Source organism: Branchiostoma belcheri, unplaced genomic scaffold, assembly GCF_001625305.1.
Source record: "Branchiostoma belcheri isolate BF01 breed outbred unplaced genomic scaffold, Haploidv18h27 scaffold145, whole genome shotgun sequence".
Classification (NCBI taxonomy): Eukaryota; Metazoa; Chordata; class Leptocardii; order Amphioxiformes; family Branchiostomatidae; genus Branchiostoma; species Branchiostoma belcheri.
In genome coordinates, this window is record NW_017802880.1 from 144,808 (window position 1) to 159,550 (window position 14,743).

Consider the following 14,743-nt stretch of genomic DNA (forward strand, 5'->3'; position numbering starts at 1 on the left):
AGTGCAATTTTACTAGTATACAGTGCAATTTTGTGGTATACAGTGCAATCTTATAAGAATACTGTGCAATTTTAAGGAATACAGTGCAATTTTACTATATACAGTGCAATTCTACGGAATACGTATACAGTGCAATGGTATTAGTGTACAGTGCAATTTTACGGAATACAGTGCAATAGTATTAGAATACAGTGCAATTTTACGGAATACAGTACAATTTAACTAGTGACGTTGAAGCACGTGACTTGGACCCGACTTTCCCTGCTTTCCCTTGAGTTTCAAGATGGCGGACGCCGCTGACTCACATTTTTCTGTCTTTTTCAAGCGAATTTGAAACGATTCCTGTGCAGTAACATGACATGTCTGTGTGTAGTATGTAGTGATTTGACTAAAGGTCTATCTACGAGAACGGTCCAAATTCGCTCGAAAAACACGGAAAGATGTGAGTACGCTCTGTCAGCGGCGTCCCTGGAAAGCCGGGCCTATGCCACGTGATTCTGCGTCACTAGTAAAATTGCACTGTATTTCGTAAAATTGCACTGTATTCTAATACGATTGCACTGTGTTCCGTAAAATTGCACTGTATACCAATACGATTGCACTGTATTCTAATACGATTGCACTGCATTCCGTAAAATTGCACTGTATTCTACTACGATTGCACTGTATACTAATAAAATTGCACTTTATTCCGTAAAGAAATGGACTGTATACTCTGGCACCCCTGATGATTACAAACATGGACCACTTTCTTACCTTGAGCAAAGTTGACCTGGTCGAATCTGTATCGTCAGGTGGTCCGATTCCATCGTGTTTCCATCTTGCAACAACTTCAGAACATTTGAAGACATTGAAGGCACCTACAAGGTAGAGAAAAAAGCATGCATAAAGAGAAATTACCTTTCCATGGTATGCTTTGATCATGCCGATAACTTGAAATAGAGTAGCTTCTCTTGTAACTTAAAAAAACTCATTTTGTAAAGTGATTTGCCCAAGGAATGTTGTCACACATTAATTTTTTTCAGTATTAAAAATCAATTCTTAGATACCGATACCTCGATGAAGGTTATATACCTCCAGGCAATGAGGTACACAAGAAAAAAGCTACTCAAGTAACTTGCTTAGAAAATCGTATGCAAGTCGGCGATGTCAAGATCTGAGCATCACAAATTAGGCCACAGCAAGTAAATTTTAAGGAAGAAATCCTCCGCAGACTCCAAATCTAATGCGAGCGGTGAAAAAAAAACAAGTCGGGCCGAAAGAAAAACAAGGTTCCTGCATTTTAGAATTTTGACTCAATCATTGTACAAATGGTTTGGATTCAGTGGGAACATCGCATATCACTGCATCACATATCACTGCATCAAAGTAAGAAACAAAACATTAAATCAGAGCCTTTTCTTGTGTCCTCTCTTCATAGTTATCTGCCATCATTTCCAGCATAGCAACAGACATCTTTGCCCATTTTCGGCATGGTGACCACTGTCAGAAGGCAAAAAGAATTTTTTTTTCTAAAATCAGGCGAAAATTAATGCGCGCGCTGATGCCATCCATACAAATTACTTGCTGTGGCCTTATAATAATGAAAGATTTGTCCTGCTAACCTGTCATGACGATACCAGCTACTCTCTCCACCTTTTCTTGCGTCATGTTTTTTTCGACAATTTTTCTTGTCATAAATTTTGCCATGTTGAGAAGTTGTCCAGCGGCACTGACCTGTCGGCAAAACGTACGACAATTGTTGTTTGCTTATTCACAACGAGGTGAAATCGGTCTGCAGGCCATTGTTATCGTATCATATTGCTGTGACTTGCTTTCCCGGCCAAGGGATGAACTACCTCCCGAAAGTTGAGACTTCGGATTGGAGAGTTCAAATTCAAGAATTCAGATTCCAGGGTTTGAATTCAACCCGACTTCCAATGTGGAGTGGGTTCTTTTAACGTGCTTGGGGTGGTACTTTATTTATTAGACCGACGACGTCCCTTCTACCGGTCTTATCTAAGGCAGCCATCATGCATCTACAAATGGTACTATCGACATGTCTTACAGTAAGATTGGCGATGGAATAATGTAAAGTAATACTGATATACAGTCAAACCTGCCCAAGCCGACCACCCACGGGACCGGAGAAAAGTGGTCGCATTGGGCAGGTGGTCGCCTTGAATGGGGTTGACTCACAACATGAATATTTAATGAGTATGACGTCAAATTATTATTATTGTAATGTATAGATTCCTAGCATCTTAGGCCTGTTTCCCATGGCCATTTTTACATAGAATTTTACTTTACATCAACTTTATTTACATGTAAATAAACTTGAAATTTAAAAAAAAAATCAGGTGGAGTACCTGTGCGTCTGCGGTGACCTCGTCGTCATAGTGCGTGGCCTGAATGAGAGACTCGGATGACTGGATGACGGACTCCACACTCTCGATCGGGAGTCTCCCCACGTTAGAGATGATCGCCTGTCGTGCCTGTCAATTATAAAAATAATAATAACCTTTATTGTACATTCATGCCCTATCGACCTAAGTACAGGTGAACAGATGAAATGGGTAATATACAAGTTTGTAGTACAAACAGCTCTAAAACTACTCTAATACAGAGGTTCGGCTTCTTCTCGTTTCTTTGTGATGTTAAAAATATAATTTGAGATGGGTTTGTATAGTACAGGATGATCAAAGCGCATAAGAAAGATAATTTTTTCAATATTAGGCAAGTATTGGAAGTATGGAAACGTACTAAGTAATATATGTAAAAAGATCATTTCTTTCATTACTATATAAACTACAATCAATAACAAAGTGGGCTTCGTCTTCTACTTTGTTTGAGTTACAAAATTGGCAAATTCTTTGCTCCAGAGGTGTGCGGTTGTGCCTTCCTGTTTCGATGCTGAGTTTATGACAGCTGATTCGTAGTTTGGTGGTTCTTTGACTTCTGTTTGGGTTTTAAGATAATGTTCTTCATTATAAGTATATTTGAATAATCTGTACGAGCGCAGTTTGTTCTTTGTCGTTTTTGGATTTGTTGTCATTATGAATTTCGCGAAGTTATTGTCAGCAAACATACTATTATCTTTTGATACATCACCGTATATCGTCAATGCTCTTCTAACCAATTCCAACCAAGAGAAATAAGTATTGTAAGTGGACTTTCTGCACACTGTTGACATAACAACTTGTCAGCACTCTTTATAGTCTTATTGTTTTGTTTTATTGTTTTATTGTCAATTTGCACATAAAAAAGTAACAGTATAAAATGAAATTATATACAAGCAAATATATGCTGGAGAGCCCAAGAAACCTGAAGGTTTGTCTAGTGGACTCTCCCAAATCCTATTAATTTTACGATCTCTTATTTACATACTTTTATTACATTTACATTTAACTTGCAATGTATTAAGGGACAAGCAAACAAATTAACTCAAAATAGGTACAAGATAATATAAAGTTAACACGGCGAATTAAATATCTAAACAATAAAGTTAGACAATCAAGAACATATCATATTGAACAAAAAATAAATTTCCATTAGTCAAATCAAAAGTTATTATGAGTAAGAACAACATAAGAAACCAATATTAACACAAAGAAAATATCATAGCATAAGATCTAGAAAACAAGGAAAACAAAAGCAAATCAAGTAGTCATATATAATCATAGTCAACTTGCTTATACACCTCACGTACCGCTCTCCAGTCTTCTACTTGATAACTTCCCTCAGCGCGGATGTTGTTGAGAGTTGTGGCCGTGATGGTGCTCAGGTGCACCGCCTCCATCTTGTCTCCCCACCGGATGGCCCGCTGGACTTCGGCATCGGTGGTGTCGATGGCGGTTAAAAGGTCTTGGAAAGGAGGCAGCCGAACCTGTTATAAGCATGGGCAATTATTTATTTATTTGTTTTTGTTTATTACCAGTTTGCACATCAAATAAAAACAGTATGTAATGAATATGTACAACCAAATGTGCGGGAGAACCCAAGAAACCTAAGGGTTTATCGAGTGGGTTCTCCTAAAATCCAATTGTTTTTATGACCTCTTTATGCAATAATATTAATAATAACAATAAGAATCATAATCATAATAATAACCGATCATAATAATGACAATAATCATAACAATAATAATCATAATCATAATAATCATAATAATTATTCATAATTCAACTCATAACTGATAATAATAATAACTGAACATAATAATAACAATAATCATAACAATGATAATCATAATCATAATAATCACTGATCATAATAATTATTCACAATTCAACTCATAACTTATCATAATAATAACTGATCATAATAATATCACCCTTACCGTCAGCTCTAGCTCACTTGTTTTTGTCGTCCCCCGCTGGTCGGACATCTTCACGAGAAGGAAGACCCTGTAGTCATCGGCCGCTAGTCCAGACGGCAGTTTAAAGGGGCGCGGCGACGGAGACTATCAAAAAGAATTAAAAAGAAAAGGTTTCAACAAGTAAAATCTGAGATTTTATACCTCCGGGCTTTTTATTGTATATGTTTATATGTTGTTTGTTATGTATAGTTGATGGTGTTGAATTTTGTGCACAACAACAATTGTTGCGCGCCTCAGGACTAGGGTTTTAAACAAAGAATTTATCGAGACCAGACACCCCTCTGTACGAGGGGTCATATACGTGGACCAGACCGAGAATATTTTAAACACGCCAAAGGTCAACGGTCGCGACCATTTTCACGCTCAAAGGGGTGTTCTGGGGCCACCAAAAGGCACCATTTTCACGCCCGAAAACACATATGCAATAAAAACAAAAGAAGGTGCATCATCTACAGCCCAATAGCAAAACATACACCGAGTCCCAAAAAAATCCGTCCAACCAAACGCGAGAAACAGCTGCGAACATGAAAATCTAAATCTCTCACAAAACCCTTCCGCGGAAGGATGTCTCCTCCCCCGGAGGTAATGAGAAGAATCCGGTGCAATAGCTCAATTGGTAGAGTGCTCGCTTTGTAACCGGGAGGTCTTGAGTTCAAACCCCAGCCGGGTCATACCAAAGACTTCAAAAATGGTACACACTTCTTTCTCTGCTTAGCACTCAGCACATGCGAGAAAGAGTGTGGGTAGGTCAAACACACAGTACTACCAGCGGACTAGCCCCCTGCTGTAGTGCCTTGCACAACTGTGTGTCGCCCAAGGGCTACAGAAATGCATATAAACATATGAACTACATGTATGTATTATGATTTTTAATTGAAACAAACGAGCTCACAGTTTCAACAAATATGGTCACATCCAGATCATATAGTGTATTGTCATGGCACCTCACCTCTCGGTCACCTATAACATTAGGACTCTTCATCTGTTCCGAAGAATGTTAAATTGATATTTGCAATTATATTACTTCGATACAAAAATTACCTACTCACCATTCCATGATACAGTAAGTTGTAGTGCCCTGACTCAGCGGAGGTCACCAGAGTGCTGACTGTAGCCGTGGCCCGTGTTCTGTAGTAGTACTCATAGCGAATAGCCCCAGTTCCTTCAAAGTCTAGCGAGAAGACATAGATACAAGCTTTTCGATTAGTGTGCTGGGATCTTTTTACGTTCTGGAGGCGTGGTTCTCCCCAAATAGGTTATCCTATATAATAATAATTGTTCATTGATTGCTCGATGGGTACAATCTCTAGCATGTGGCAGCGCAACTAAGTAAGTAGCGCTGAATTGTATGCTAGTGTAAAAAACAAAGAAACAAATATTGCATATAGACAACTATAGATAAGTGAGAATTTCACAGTTAACATATAGACAACTAAATAAGTGAGTAAAATGAGCTTAACAATATTTACAATATCAACCAATAAGATGCAATATCATCAGTTTAAAAAATAATTTTATAGTCTGATCCTAGGGGATATCCGAATGGAGGACGTCCCTAACCAAAGCTGGGTACTCATCTGAGTCGAGTTTAGAAAAGTAATTGCGTGTAATTGCAATGATTGTATGTATTCAGTGCTTGTATTTTATGTGTTGTACTGTTAATGAGCCCTGGAAGATTAGCCCCTCATGGGGCTAAAGGGCATCTCAATAAATCAAATCAATCAGTAAATCGTTGTAAAGGGGCGCTTTAATCCCAAAACCACATTACAGCCAACGTAACATGGATATAGAAGAGATGCAGAACTATGTTTTATCCAGAACTATAATCATGCAGGCAGGATTCTGGATAGTCCACGCCTATCCAAAATCGTGTATTGCATGAGGCATATCTACGTATCGGATACGCATAAACCTTTCCAGAACCTTGCCTGATTCGGACTTTAAACAATTCAGGTATAGCACGGTTTTGGATACAATGTGCCCCCTCTCAATGCTAAACTGTTCTCCCCCTCGAGAATAGTTTAGCATTTTACCCACCAGCTTCACGACTTGGTTATCACCTGAATTCCTTTTTCTTTAGAGAGTGGAACCGTCCACCAGAAAATATTGTTAAAGCCAAGACATTACAGGCCTTAAAGCATGCCATCAGCACCATGTAGTTATAAACAACAGTTACGGGTACTCACCGCCACCCTGCTTTCGGTGTCGGACAGGGAGTGGCGCCCCTGCCCATTGAGGAGCAGTAGACCACAACATACACACACTACTTGTACGAGCGACCACCCCATCCAATACCCCCAGCCCCACCGTGCTGGAGCCCTCAACCAATTGAGGTTTGCACGTAAGGCCACACCAAGTAAATTTTATGGATGACGTCCGCGCGCTAGAAAAAAAAAAGAAATTCTGTAACTATGACCAAAGAGTCACGACAGTGCCGCAAATCGTCAGATTGACGTGAAACCCGTAACGCGAAAACAGGACAGGACGACAACTGCTGTTCCACCTGATTTATTGTTGTTTTGATGATGAATAAAAGACTTCTTGCTTGTTACACTGTGTCACCTCATTCAATTTGTGTCCTAACATTTTCATCTCTTAGTATATTTCTAATCTAGGCATCTTGTTTTTTAGGACCCTTCTTGTTTTTTTCTCGCCCTCTCGCATTAGATTTAGGGTCTCCAAAGGACGTCATCCATAAGATTTACTTGGTGTGGCCTAAAGGGAAAAAAAGAAGAACATACCTAGGCAGCTCAGATCAAATCTGGTGGTCAGCGCGATCCCCTCCGTCGGGCCGACGGTGCAGAGGTTGGAGACTTCCCGGCACTCACACCCCTCACCGGTCCACGACGGGTCCACCTCGCTGTACGGCAGCGTTCGGTTGCACTCGACTGTGGAGTAGTAACAGAGATTTACTCATCAATTAGGTAACATTTGCAACAGACTGGCAATGAAAACTTACATTGCCATGGTGACGGTGGTTGCTGTTAGGGTTATTGTTTGCATGACACTGCCATGATTTCATGATTTTGTCGAAGACTTGGTACAGTGCACTCCTCCCCTGAGTGTATAGTGAACGAGCCACGGGGTCACAGAAAGTAGGGCCATCCGGGCAGAGAGGTCTTCCCAAGGGTTTCCAAGAATGGACAAAATGCCTGTACCATTCCTAGAATTCTTGCAAGCTGCACACAATACTGTACCATTAGGCTCCACCATGAGACGTCGCCAAAAACAAATGCATAATATATACCTTCACCTGGTCTGGCCTAACAAACTAGTGAGCTGTTTATTCTACCTCATTCATATGTATGGTGAGCAGGCTCTCCAACTCTGTTATGCTACATAATGTAACCCCACACTACAGGTTGTTGCTGCAGAACCTGTTACCCTGGTAACGGATGTATGGCCCAGGTCATTGACTTTATTTGTTTGGAACGAGAGAAGAAGAAACTGAGCAAAATTCCGGTGGAAGAGAGGTACGGGTATGTCGGTCAGTAAACAGTCCTTACCGGAGGAGAGAGGTACCGGTATGTCGGTCAGTAAACAGTCCTTACCGGAGGAGAGAGGTACCGGTATGTCGGTCAGAAACAGCCCTTACCGGAGGAGAGAGGTACCGGTATGTCGGTCAGAAGCAGCCCTTACCGGAAGAGAGAGGTACCGGTATGTCGGTCAGAAGCAGCCCTTACCGGTGGAGAGAGTTACCGGTATGTCGGTCAGAAACAGTCCTTACCGGTGGAGAGAGGTACCGGTATGTCGGTCATAAAAGTCCTTACCTGAGGAGAGCGGTACCGGTATGTCGGTCAGAAGCAGCCCTTACCGGAGGAGAGAGGTACCGGTATGTCGGTCAGAAGCAGCCCTTACCTGAGGAGAGAGGTACCGGTATGTCTGCAGCACAGACGGGTTGGCGCGCGTTGGCAGGCGGAGCCGGGATGGTGAACTTCCACTCCGCATAGCTGCAGTTGCCGGTGGCGCAGAGAACGCCGTTGGTCAGGATGTCCAGGCGGATGATGTACTCTCCTGGTACCTGGAGGAAGCGTAATACGTCAGCAGGTCAGTTTCTTTGGGTCGTAGAGACAATTAGAGCAGCAGCGATTGAATGGCAACAACTAATTATCGTTCACTAGTCACATAAAGGAAATGAAAGCTCTTAGGCCACTCCAACTTAATTTTATGGATGACATTCTCTTAAGACCCCCACACTAGTGCGCGCGGGCGAATAAAAAAAATCCGGCCGAAAATAAAAATGCTACTAAACCACAGGAATACTCTGTACAAAGCTGGTATCCTGAATTTGCGGCAGTACATAGCAACGTATACGACAAGCCGGCACATGCTGGCTTTTTGCAGAATTTATAAATCGGCACTGCACGTATGTACTGAGTTCTTGAGTCGTGGTGCCGTCCCCCTGAGCTAGAGTTACCACCGGCTCCGTATTGTCGCTAACTACCCAGGCCTAGAGCCTCAGAGGACGTGCACGTGATCTTTTTTGTTGTTGTTGAGAACAGGCAAAAATAAATGTTATCCATGAAATTAGTTGGTGTGGCCTTACCGTGAATACGTGGTCCTTAACGATCAGTTCTTCCTGATATTGGCCTGTCCGAGTGTCGTTCTCCCAGTCCACGCCGCTGAACTCGTCCGGAGCTTGCTTCAGGCTCCAGTAGAAGGAGTGCTCCGGTCCCAGCTCGTAAGATCTTCTCCAATAATTAATATTGCGGGACTGTTGAATGTCGCAGTGTGCGGTCAGCCTCAGCCTGTCGTGAGCCCTGGTGTCCAGGTAGTTACAGTTGTCGCCAAGACTACACCTGACGTCAATGATCATGAAAAAAATAATTAACATAATGATGACTAGAGAAGTAACATTTGCAAAGCATAATGTTTACCTTCGGACATGGTCTGCTCTGTTAATTTTTACTCAAACATAGTCACATACATTTACTACTAGTATTTGGTGACAGGAGCAGAGCAGAGCATGAAGTTTGCAACATTATGTAACCCAACACCAGTCACCATGGTGACAGACGTCAACAAATCATGTCATTGGCCAGGTCAGAGGTTAGTGTTTGGAGAAAAAGAAGAGGAAGAGGAAATTGAGTAAAAACAATATGTTTTCCTTCCGAACATAAATATAATTTACATAACTGTTAATGTTACCTTATTTAATTTGATTGTTGATGAGTTAGTTAAGATTTCGTCTTGTTCAAGATAAATTTATCTATTTTTAGTTGACCTTTGTTAGTTCATCTTTAATCTTTTGTTATAATTATAATGTCATGTAGTTTTGTTGGGGTTTTCCCCCCAGGAATCTTTGAAAACCGCCAATAGGCGAAATGTATTTCCTGGTTAAATAGATAAACAAACAAAACAAACAAACAAACTTACATAACTGTACATATACTTTACATAATGCTTAAATCTAATTTACATAAAAATTAATCTCATTTACACAATTGTAAATCTAATCTACATAATTATGAATCTAATTTACAAAATGCTACAACATTTTTACATAATGCTAAATCTACTTTATACAATGCTAAATCTACTTTACATAATGGTAAATCTATTTTACATAATGGTATATCTAATTTACATAATGATGAATGTAATATGCACAATGGTATATCCATTTTACATAATGGTGATCTAACTGACATAAAGGTAAATCCGATTTACATAGTGCAAAATCTAATCAACATAATGGCCAATCTAATTTGAGTAATATTGAATCTGATGAGATAGTGGTAAATCTAATTACATATACATGGTAATCTGATTAATTATGCGTATTATAAATCTGCACGTAATATATGCGACTAGTCTTAAAGACTACATTTGTACATCCGACAGGAATCATAACAGCCCATTCATCAGTTTCCCATCCCCAGAATGCAATGCAAAAACAGGGGTCTAAACCTCATTGCATTGTGGCGTCGGGTGGGGTAGTGGTAGATCATTCGACTGTGAACCGGGAGACCCGGGTTCAAACCCGAGTCGTACCCGGGACATGTCTGAACATGCGCCCCGACGTTGTGCCCTTGGGAAAGGCACTTTACACGACTTTCCTCACTCCACCCAGGTGTGAATGGGTACCTAACTTCGGTTGGGGAAAGTCGTATTGAGGTCACCTTGTGGCGCCGAATGGCAGCCGCACAGACCCTTGCGACAGTTCCATAAGAATTGTGAAGAAAATATATGTGCTATCATGTGTATTACTTGTTTCTTGTGATTTGTATTGATTATTTTGTGATACCCTGCATCAATTCTGCCGTCAGAGGCTGCGACTGCACGGGTACTGTTTGGACAATTTAAAAAAAAACAACATTATTTATAGGACAGGAAGGCATCCAAATGATCCTGTTGACGTTAAACAGCTTGTTTTTCAGTGTGTTTTGAGGTGTTGGGGCATTTTATGCTCAACGTTAATTAAATTACTATGGGTTGAATCTGAAAACAAATAGCAAGCTGTTTAACGTCACCAGGATCATTCCGATGCCTTCCTGTCCTATGCAAATGAGGTTTAGGCCCCTGTTTTTGCATTGCATTCTGGGGATGGGAAACTGGTGAATGGCGGTACCTTATAAAGCAGGTGGGATATCCCTTGGGGATCAGAGTCACCTCCTGTTCGTAAGGTAGCCAGACACGACCTGAAGTTCTGTAAGGGTTGTCAACCCGCATGATGAAGGTCCCGGATGTAGCCTTTATAGGGGATGCATTGGACACGAGAAAATTGGCCCAAGAGTTGGTCCGGCCTGATATGCTGAAGGTCTGACCACAGGCTGTTCCTAAAAGAATAAACCCTTCAATTTGTTAAAATATAGTAGCTTTTTACTTGCATAGCTCATTCCTTGCAAAAACAAAACTACTGCAATGGAAGAGTGACCTACGTCAAATAGTCTTGGGTGGGAAATGGTTACAGACTGGCCAATTTGATACTGTCAAAAGATCTGCTTGGAGGGGGAAATGGTTACAGACTGGCCAGTTTGATACTGTCTTACCCCCACCAAAAGATCTGCTTGGAGGGGGGAATGGTTACAGACTGACCAGTTTGATACTGTCTTACCCCCACCAAAAGATCTGCTTGGAGGGGGAAATGGTTACAGACTGGCCAGTTTGATACTGTCTTACCCCCACCAAAAGATCTGCTTGGAGATTAGCAAAAGGCCAGCATGTGCCGGCTGGTATAAGCAGCCATGTACAACCGTTGATTAACAATGCCAGCTTCGCATTTGTGTGGCGTGGTTTAGCAGCATTTTTTGTTTGACTGGACTTTTTTTACCCGCTTGCATTAGATTGGGGGTCTTTAGAGGGTATAATTTATTAAAATCAAGTCAGGTGGCCTAATAAGAAAAGAACAGCGAGCAGATTATTATTGGACTGAGCAGAGCACTTTGGACTAATCTCTCTGTCTGTTTACAGCTTAGAGGTACATATCCAATCTTTTGTCAAGAACATCTCTCTCATATATAATCTTGAGATCTTGAGATTGTCATGAAAAATCTCAAGATTGTCTCATAGGATATCAAGATTTCGTCTAGAATATTGAGATCTTTGGAGTAAATCTTGAGATTTTTCCATCTTTAACGAAGCGTGAAGACCCCCGCTGGGGGTCATTATGATCCGCTATGTAACAGAGATCTTTTTGACAAAATATTGGATATTTATCTCTAAGCTGTAAACAGACAGAGGCATTAGTCCAAAGTGCTCTGCTCAGTCCTATAATAATCTGCTCGCTGTTGAAGATAAATTGAACTGTACCATCTGGGCGGCGACAGGTCCAGTCCCACTTGTCAGTGAACCTGAAGTTGGAATTCGATGCCGACTGTATGGACTCTCGCTGCTGATCTGGATCAATAATGTAGGCCTCCGCTTGGAATTGACCCATAAGAAAGCCGCCACTCTGGGACCTTGTTCGCAGTAAAAAAAAAAAGAAAACAACACGCGTTTATCCATCAAAGCTATATCGAAACTGTTAACACAGACCGCTTCCGCATTCAAAATAACTTCTTTGTATCTATCTAATGAGTATCTACCTAATAATTATCTATCTATCTATCTAATGAGTATCTATCTATCTATCTATCTATCTAATGAGCATCTATCTATCTATCTATCTATCTAATGAGTATCTATCTATCTATCTATCTATCTATCTATCTATCTAATGAGTATCTATCTATCTATCTATCTATCTATCTATCTAATGAGTATCTATCTATCTATCTATCTATCTATCTATCTATCTATCTATCTAATGAGTATCTATCTATCTATCTATCTATCTATCTATCTATATATCTATCTAATGAGTATCTATCTATCTATCTATCTATCTACCTAATGAGTATCTATCTATCTATCTATCTAATGAGTATCTATCTATCTATCTATCTATTTATCTATCTATCTATCTATCTATCTATCTAATGAGTATCTATCTATCTATCTATCTTTCTATCCATCTATTTACTAGGATCTATCTAATAATATAGTATCTATCTATCCAAGGCATAGCGCTATCAAGTACCTCTACCTTTCTTTCTACCTATCCGCCTATCTGTCTCTATCTATACATATATCTTTCTCTTTCTTTCTTTCTTTCTTTCTTTCTTTCTTTCTTTCTTTCTTTCTTTCTTTCTTTCTTTCTCTCTATCCATATAGATAGCTAATATTTCTTTCTATCTATACGTCTATCCGTCCATCTATCTACTAATTTCTATCTAATACTATCTATCCAGCTATCCGTTTATCTATCTCTCTATCCATCTATCTATGTATTTATTTATCTATTTATATATATATATATCTATAGTATCTATCTATCTATTTTTTTCTATCTATCCATATATTTACTAGGATCTTTCTTATATAGTACCTATCTATCCAGAGGCATCTAGCCATCTAGTATATCTACCTTTCTTTCTTTCTTTCTTTCTTTCTACCTATCTATCCGTCTATTTCTTTCCCTCTATCTGTCTATCTATCCGTCTGTCTATCTTTCTCTTTCGTTGTCTCTCTCTCTACCTATCCATCTAGCTAGCTAATATCTATCTATCTATCTATCTATCTATCTATCTATCTATCTATCTATCTATCTATCTATCTTTCTATCTATCTATCTATCTATCTATCTATCTATCTATATCTTACCTCCTGGATCCTCCGGTGATGAGGATGTTAATAGGAGAGAATGCGATCTGAACCCACGTGGACACCGCTGCAGTGGTCACAGCGCCGCCTTGCGACACAGACACGCACAGCAGCAGGCTGTACTTCCCAGGGGCAAGCGTGTTGCCAGGGATCGTGATCATGTTGTCATGGTAACTAAGCAGACTGTTTCCGGTAAGCATCAAGGGAAAAGAAATAGAAACAACTACAATACCATATACCCTGTACTGAGTTTCCTTATTTCCAGCCAAATCATCCATTTACTATGATTGTAAATAACGGCACATGTTTTCCCTATTAGATAGTCTTATTCATGTCATTACCTCCATGAAAAATGGAGGTATTGTTTTTGGTGCGTCTGTGTGTGTGTGTGTGTGTGTGTGTGTGTGTGTGTGTGTGTGTGTGTGTGTGTTTTCGCACATTTGTAGTCAGCATAACTTCAGAACGCCTTTATGGATTGTGACGATATTTGGTATGCTGGTAGGTCTTAGGAAGCCAAAGGTCAAGGTCAAATATGTGTTTGTACATATTTGTATATAGTGTGTTCCTGTCCTGTTTTGTCTTTTTATCCCGAAAAAAATCGAACACATAATTCAGGGCATTAGCATTTCCTGCTTTTGGACGATTTTGTTTGATTGAATAAATTGATTGAATTGAATTGAACTACCCGGCCGGGCCCCGGCTTGTACATGTGAACCTAGCATAAGAGAAAATGTACCTTTCCTCGCGTATTGAAATTTCTGCAGGTATATCTGGCTGCTCGCCACTTCGGACTGTCTCCTCCCGAACCTTCCATTTGTAGGCGACGCTGTAGTCTCCGGGGCAGTCCAAGTCGGTAATACTACACAAATTCAATATTTAAGAAACACTGATATAATTTTGTGATTGGCATCCGCTCGCGCATTGATTTTCTCCTGTTCTCCAAAAAACTATGTACTGGCTTGTCGTAAAAATTGGTTGTGTGGTACTGCAAATTCCCAATACCAGCTTTATAGTCATGTGGTTTAGCAGGTTTATTTATTTATTTTTTGGCTGGTATTTTTTTTATTCACCCGCGCACTTAGTTTTGGGGGGGTTTTCAAAGGTACGCCTTATTTGCATTTGCTAATCGCAACATGAAACAATGTATAGAAAGAGTATACAGAACAGTGCAAGCTAACAATGACAGGTCAAACAATTGACTAGTCTAAAAAGACTGCTACAGAATGAAATGTAGGATTTGGG

At 40.1% G+C, this 14,743-nt stretch overlaps 1 protein-coding gene across 1 annotated transcript in view; it reads right to left on the minus strand.

The window, feature by feature from the left end:
- Positions 1–14,743, minus strand: part of LOC109464987 (polycystic kidney disease protein 1-like 2) — a 60,705-nt gene that overhangs the window by 38,413 nt on the left and 7,549 nt on the right. The window contains exons 3-11 of the mRNA XM_019762104.1: positions 13,502–13,636; positions 12,105–12,258; positions 10,928–11,050; positions 8,913–9,053; positions 8,216–8,378; positions 7,099–7,245; positions 5,407–5,528; positions 4,319–4,441; positions 3,689–3,865 (exon numbers count right to left, since the gene is read on the minus strand). Of these exons, the coding sequence (XP_019617663.1) occupies positions 3,689–3,865; positions 4,319–4,441; positions 5,407–5,528; positions 7,099–7,245; positions 8,216–8,378; positions 8,913–9,053; positions 10,928–11,050; positions 12,105–12,258; positions 13,502–13,636 (1,285 nt within the window). The remainder of the gene's footprint in view (positions 1–3,688; positions 3,866–4,318; positions 4,442–5,406; positions 5,529–7,098; positions 7,246–8,215; positions 8,379–8,912; positions 9,054–10,927; positions 11,051–12,104; positions 12,259–13,501; positions 13,637–14,743) is intronic.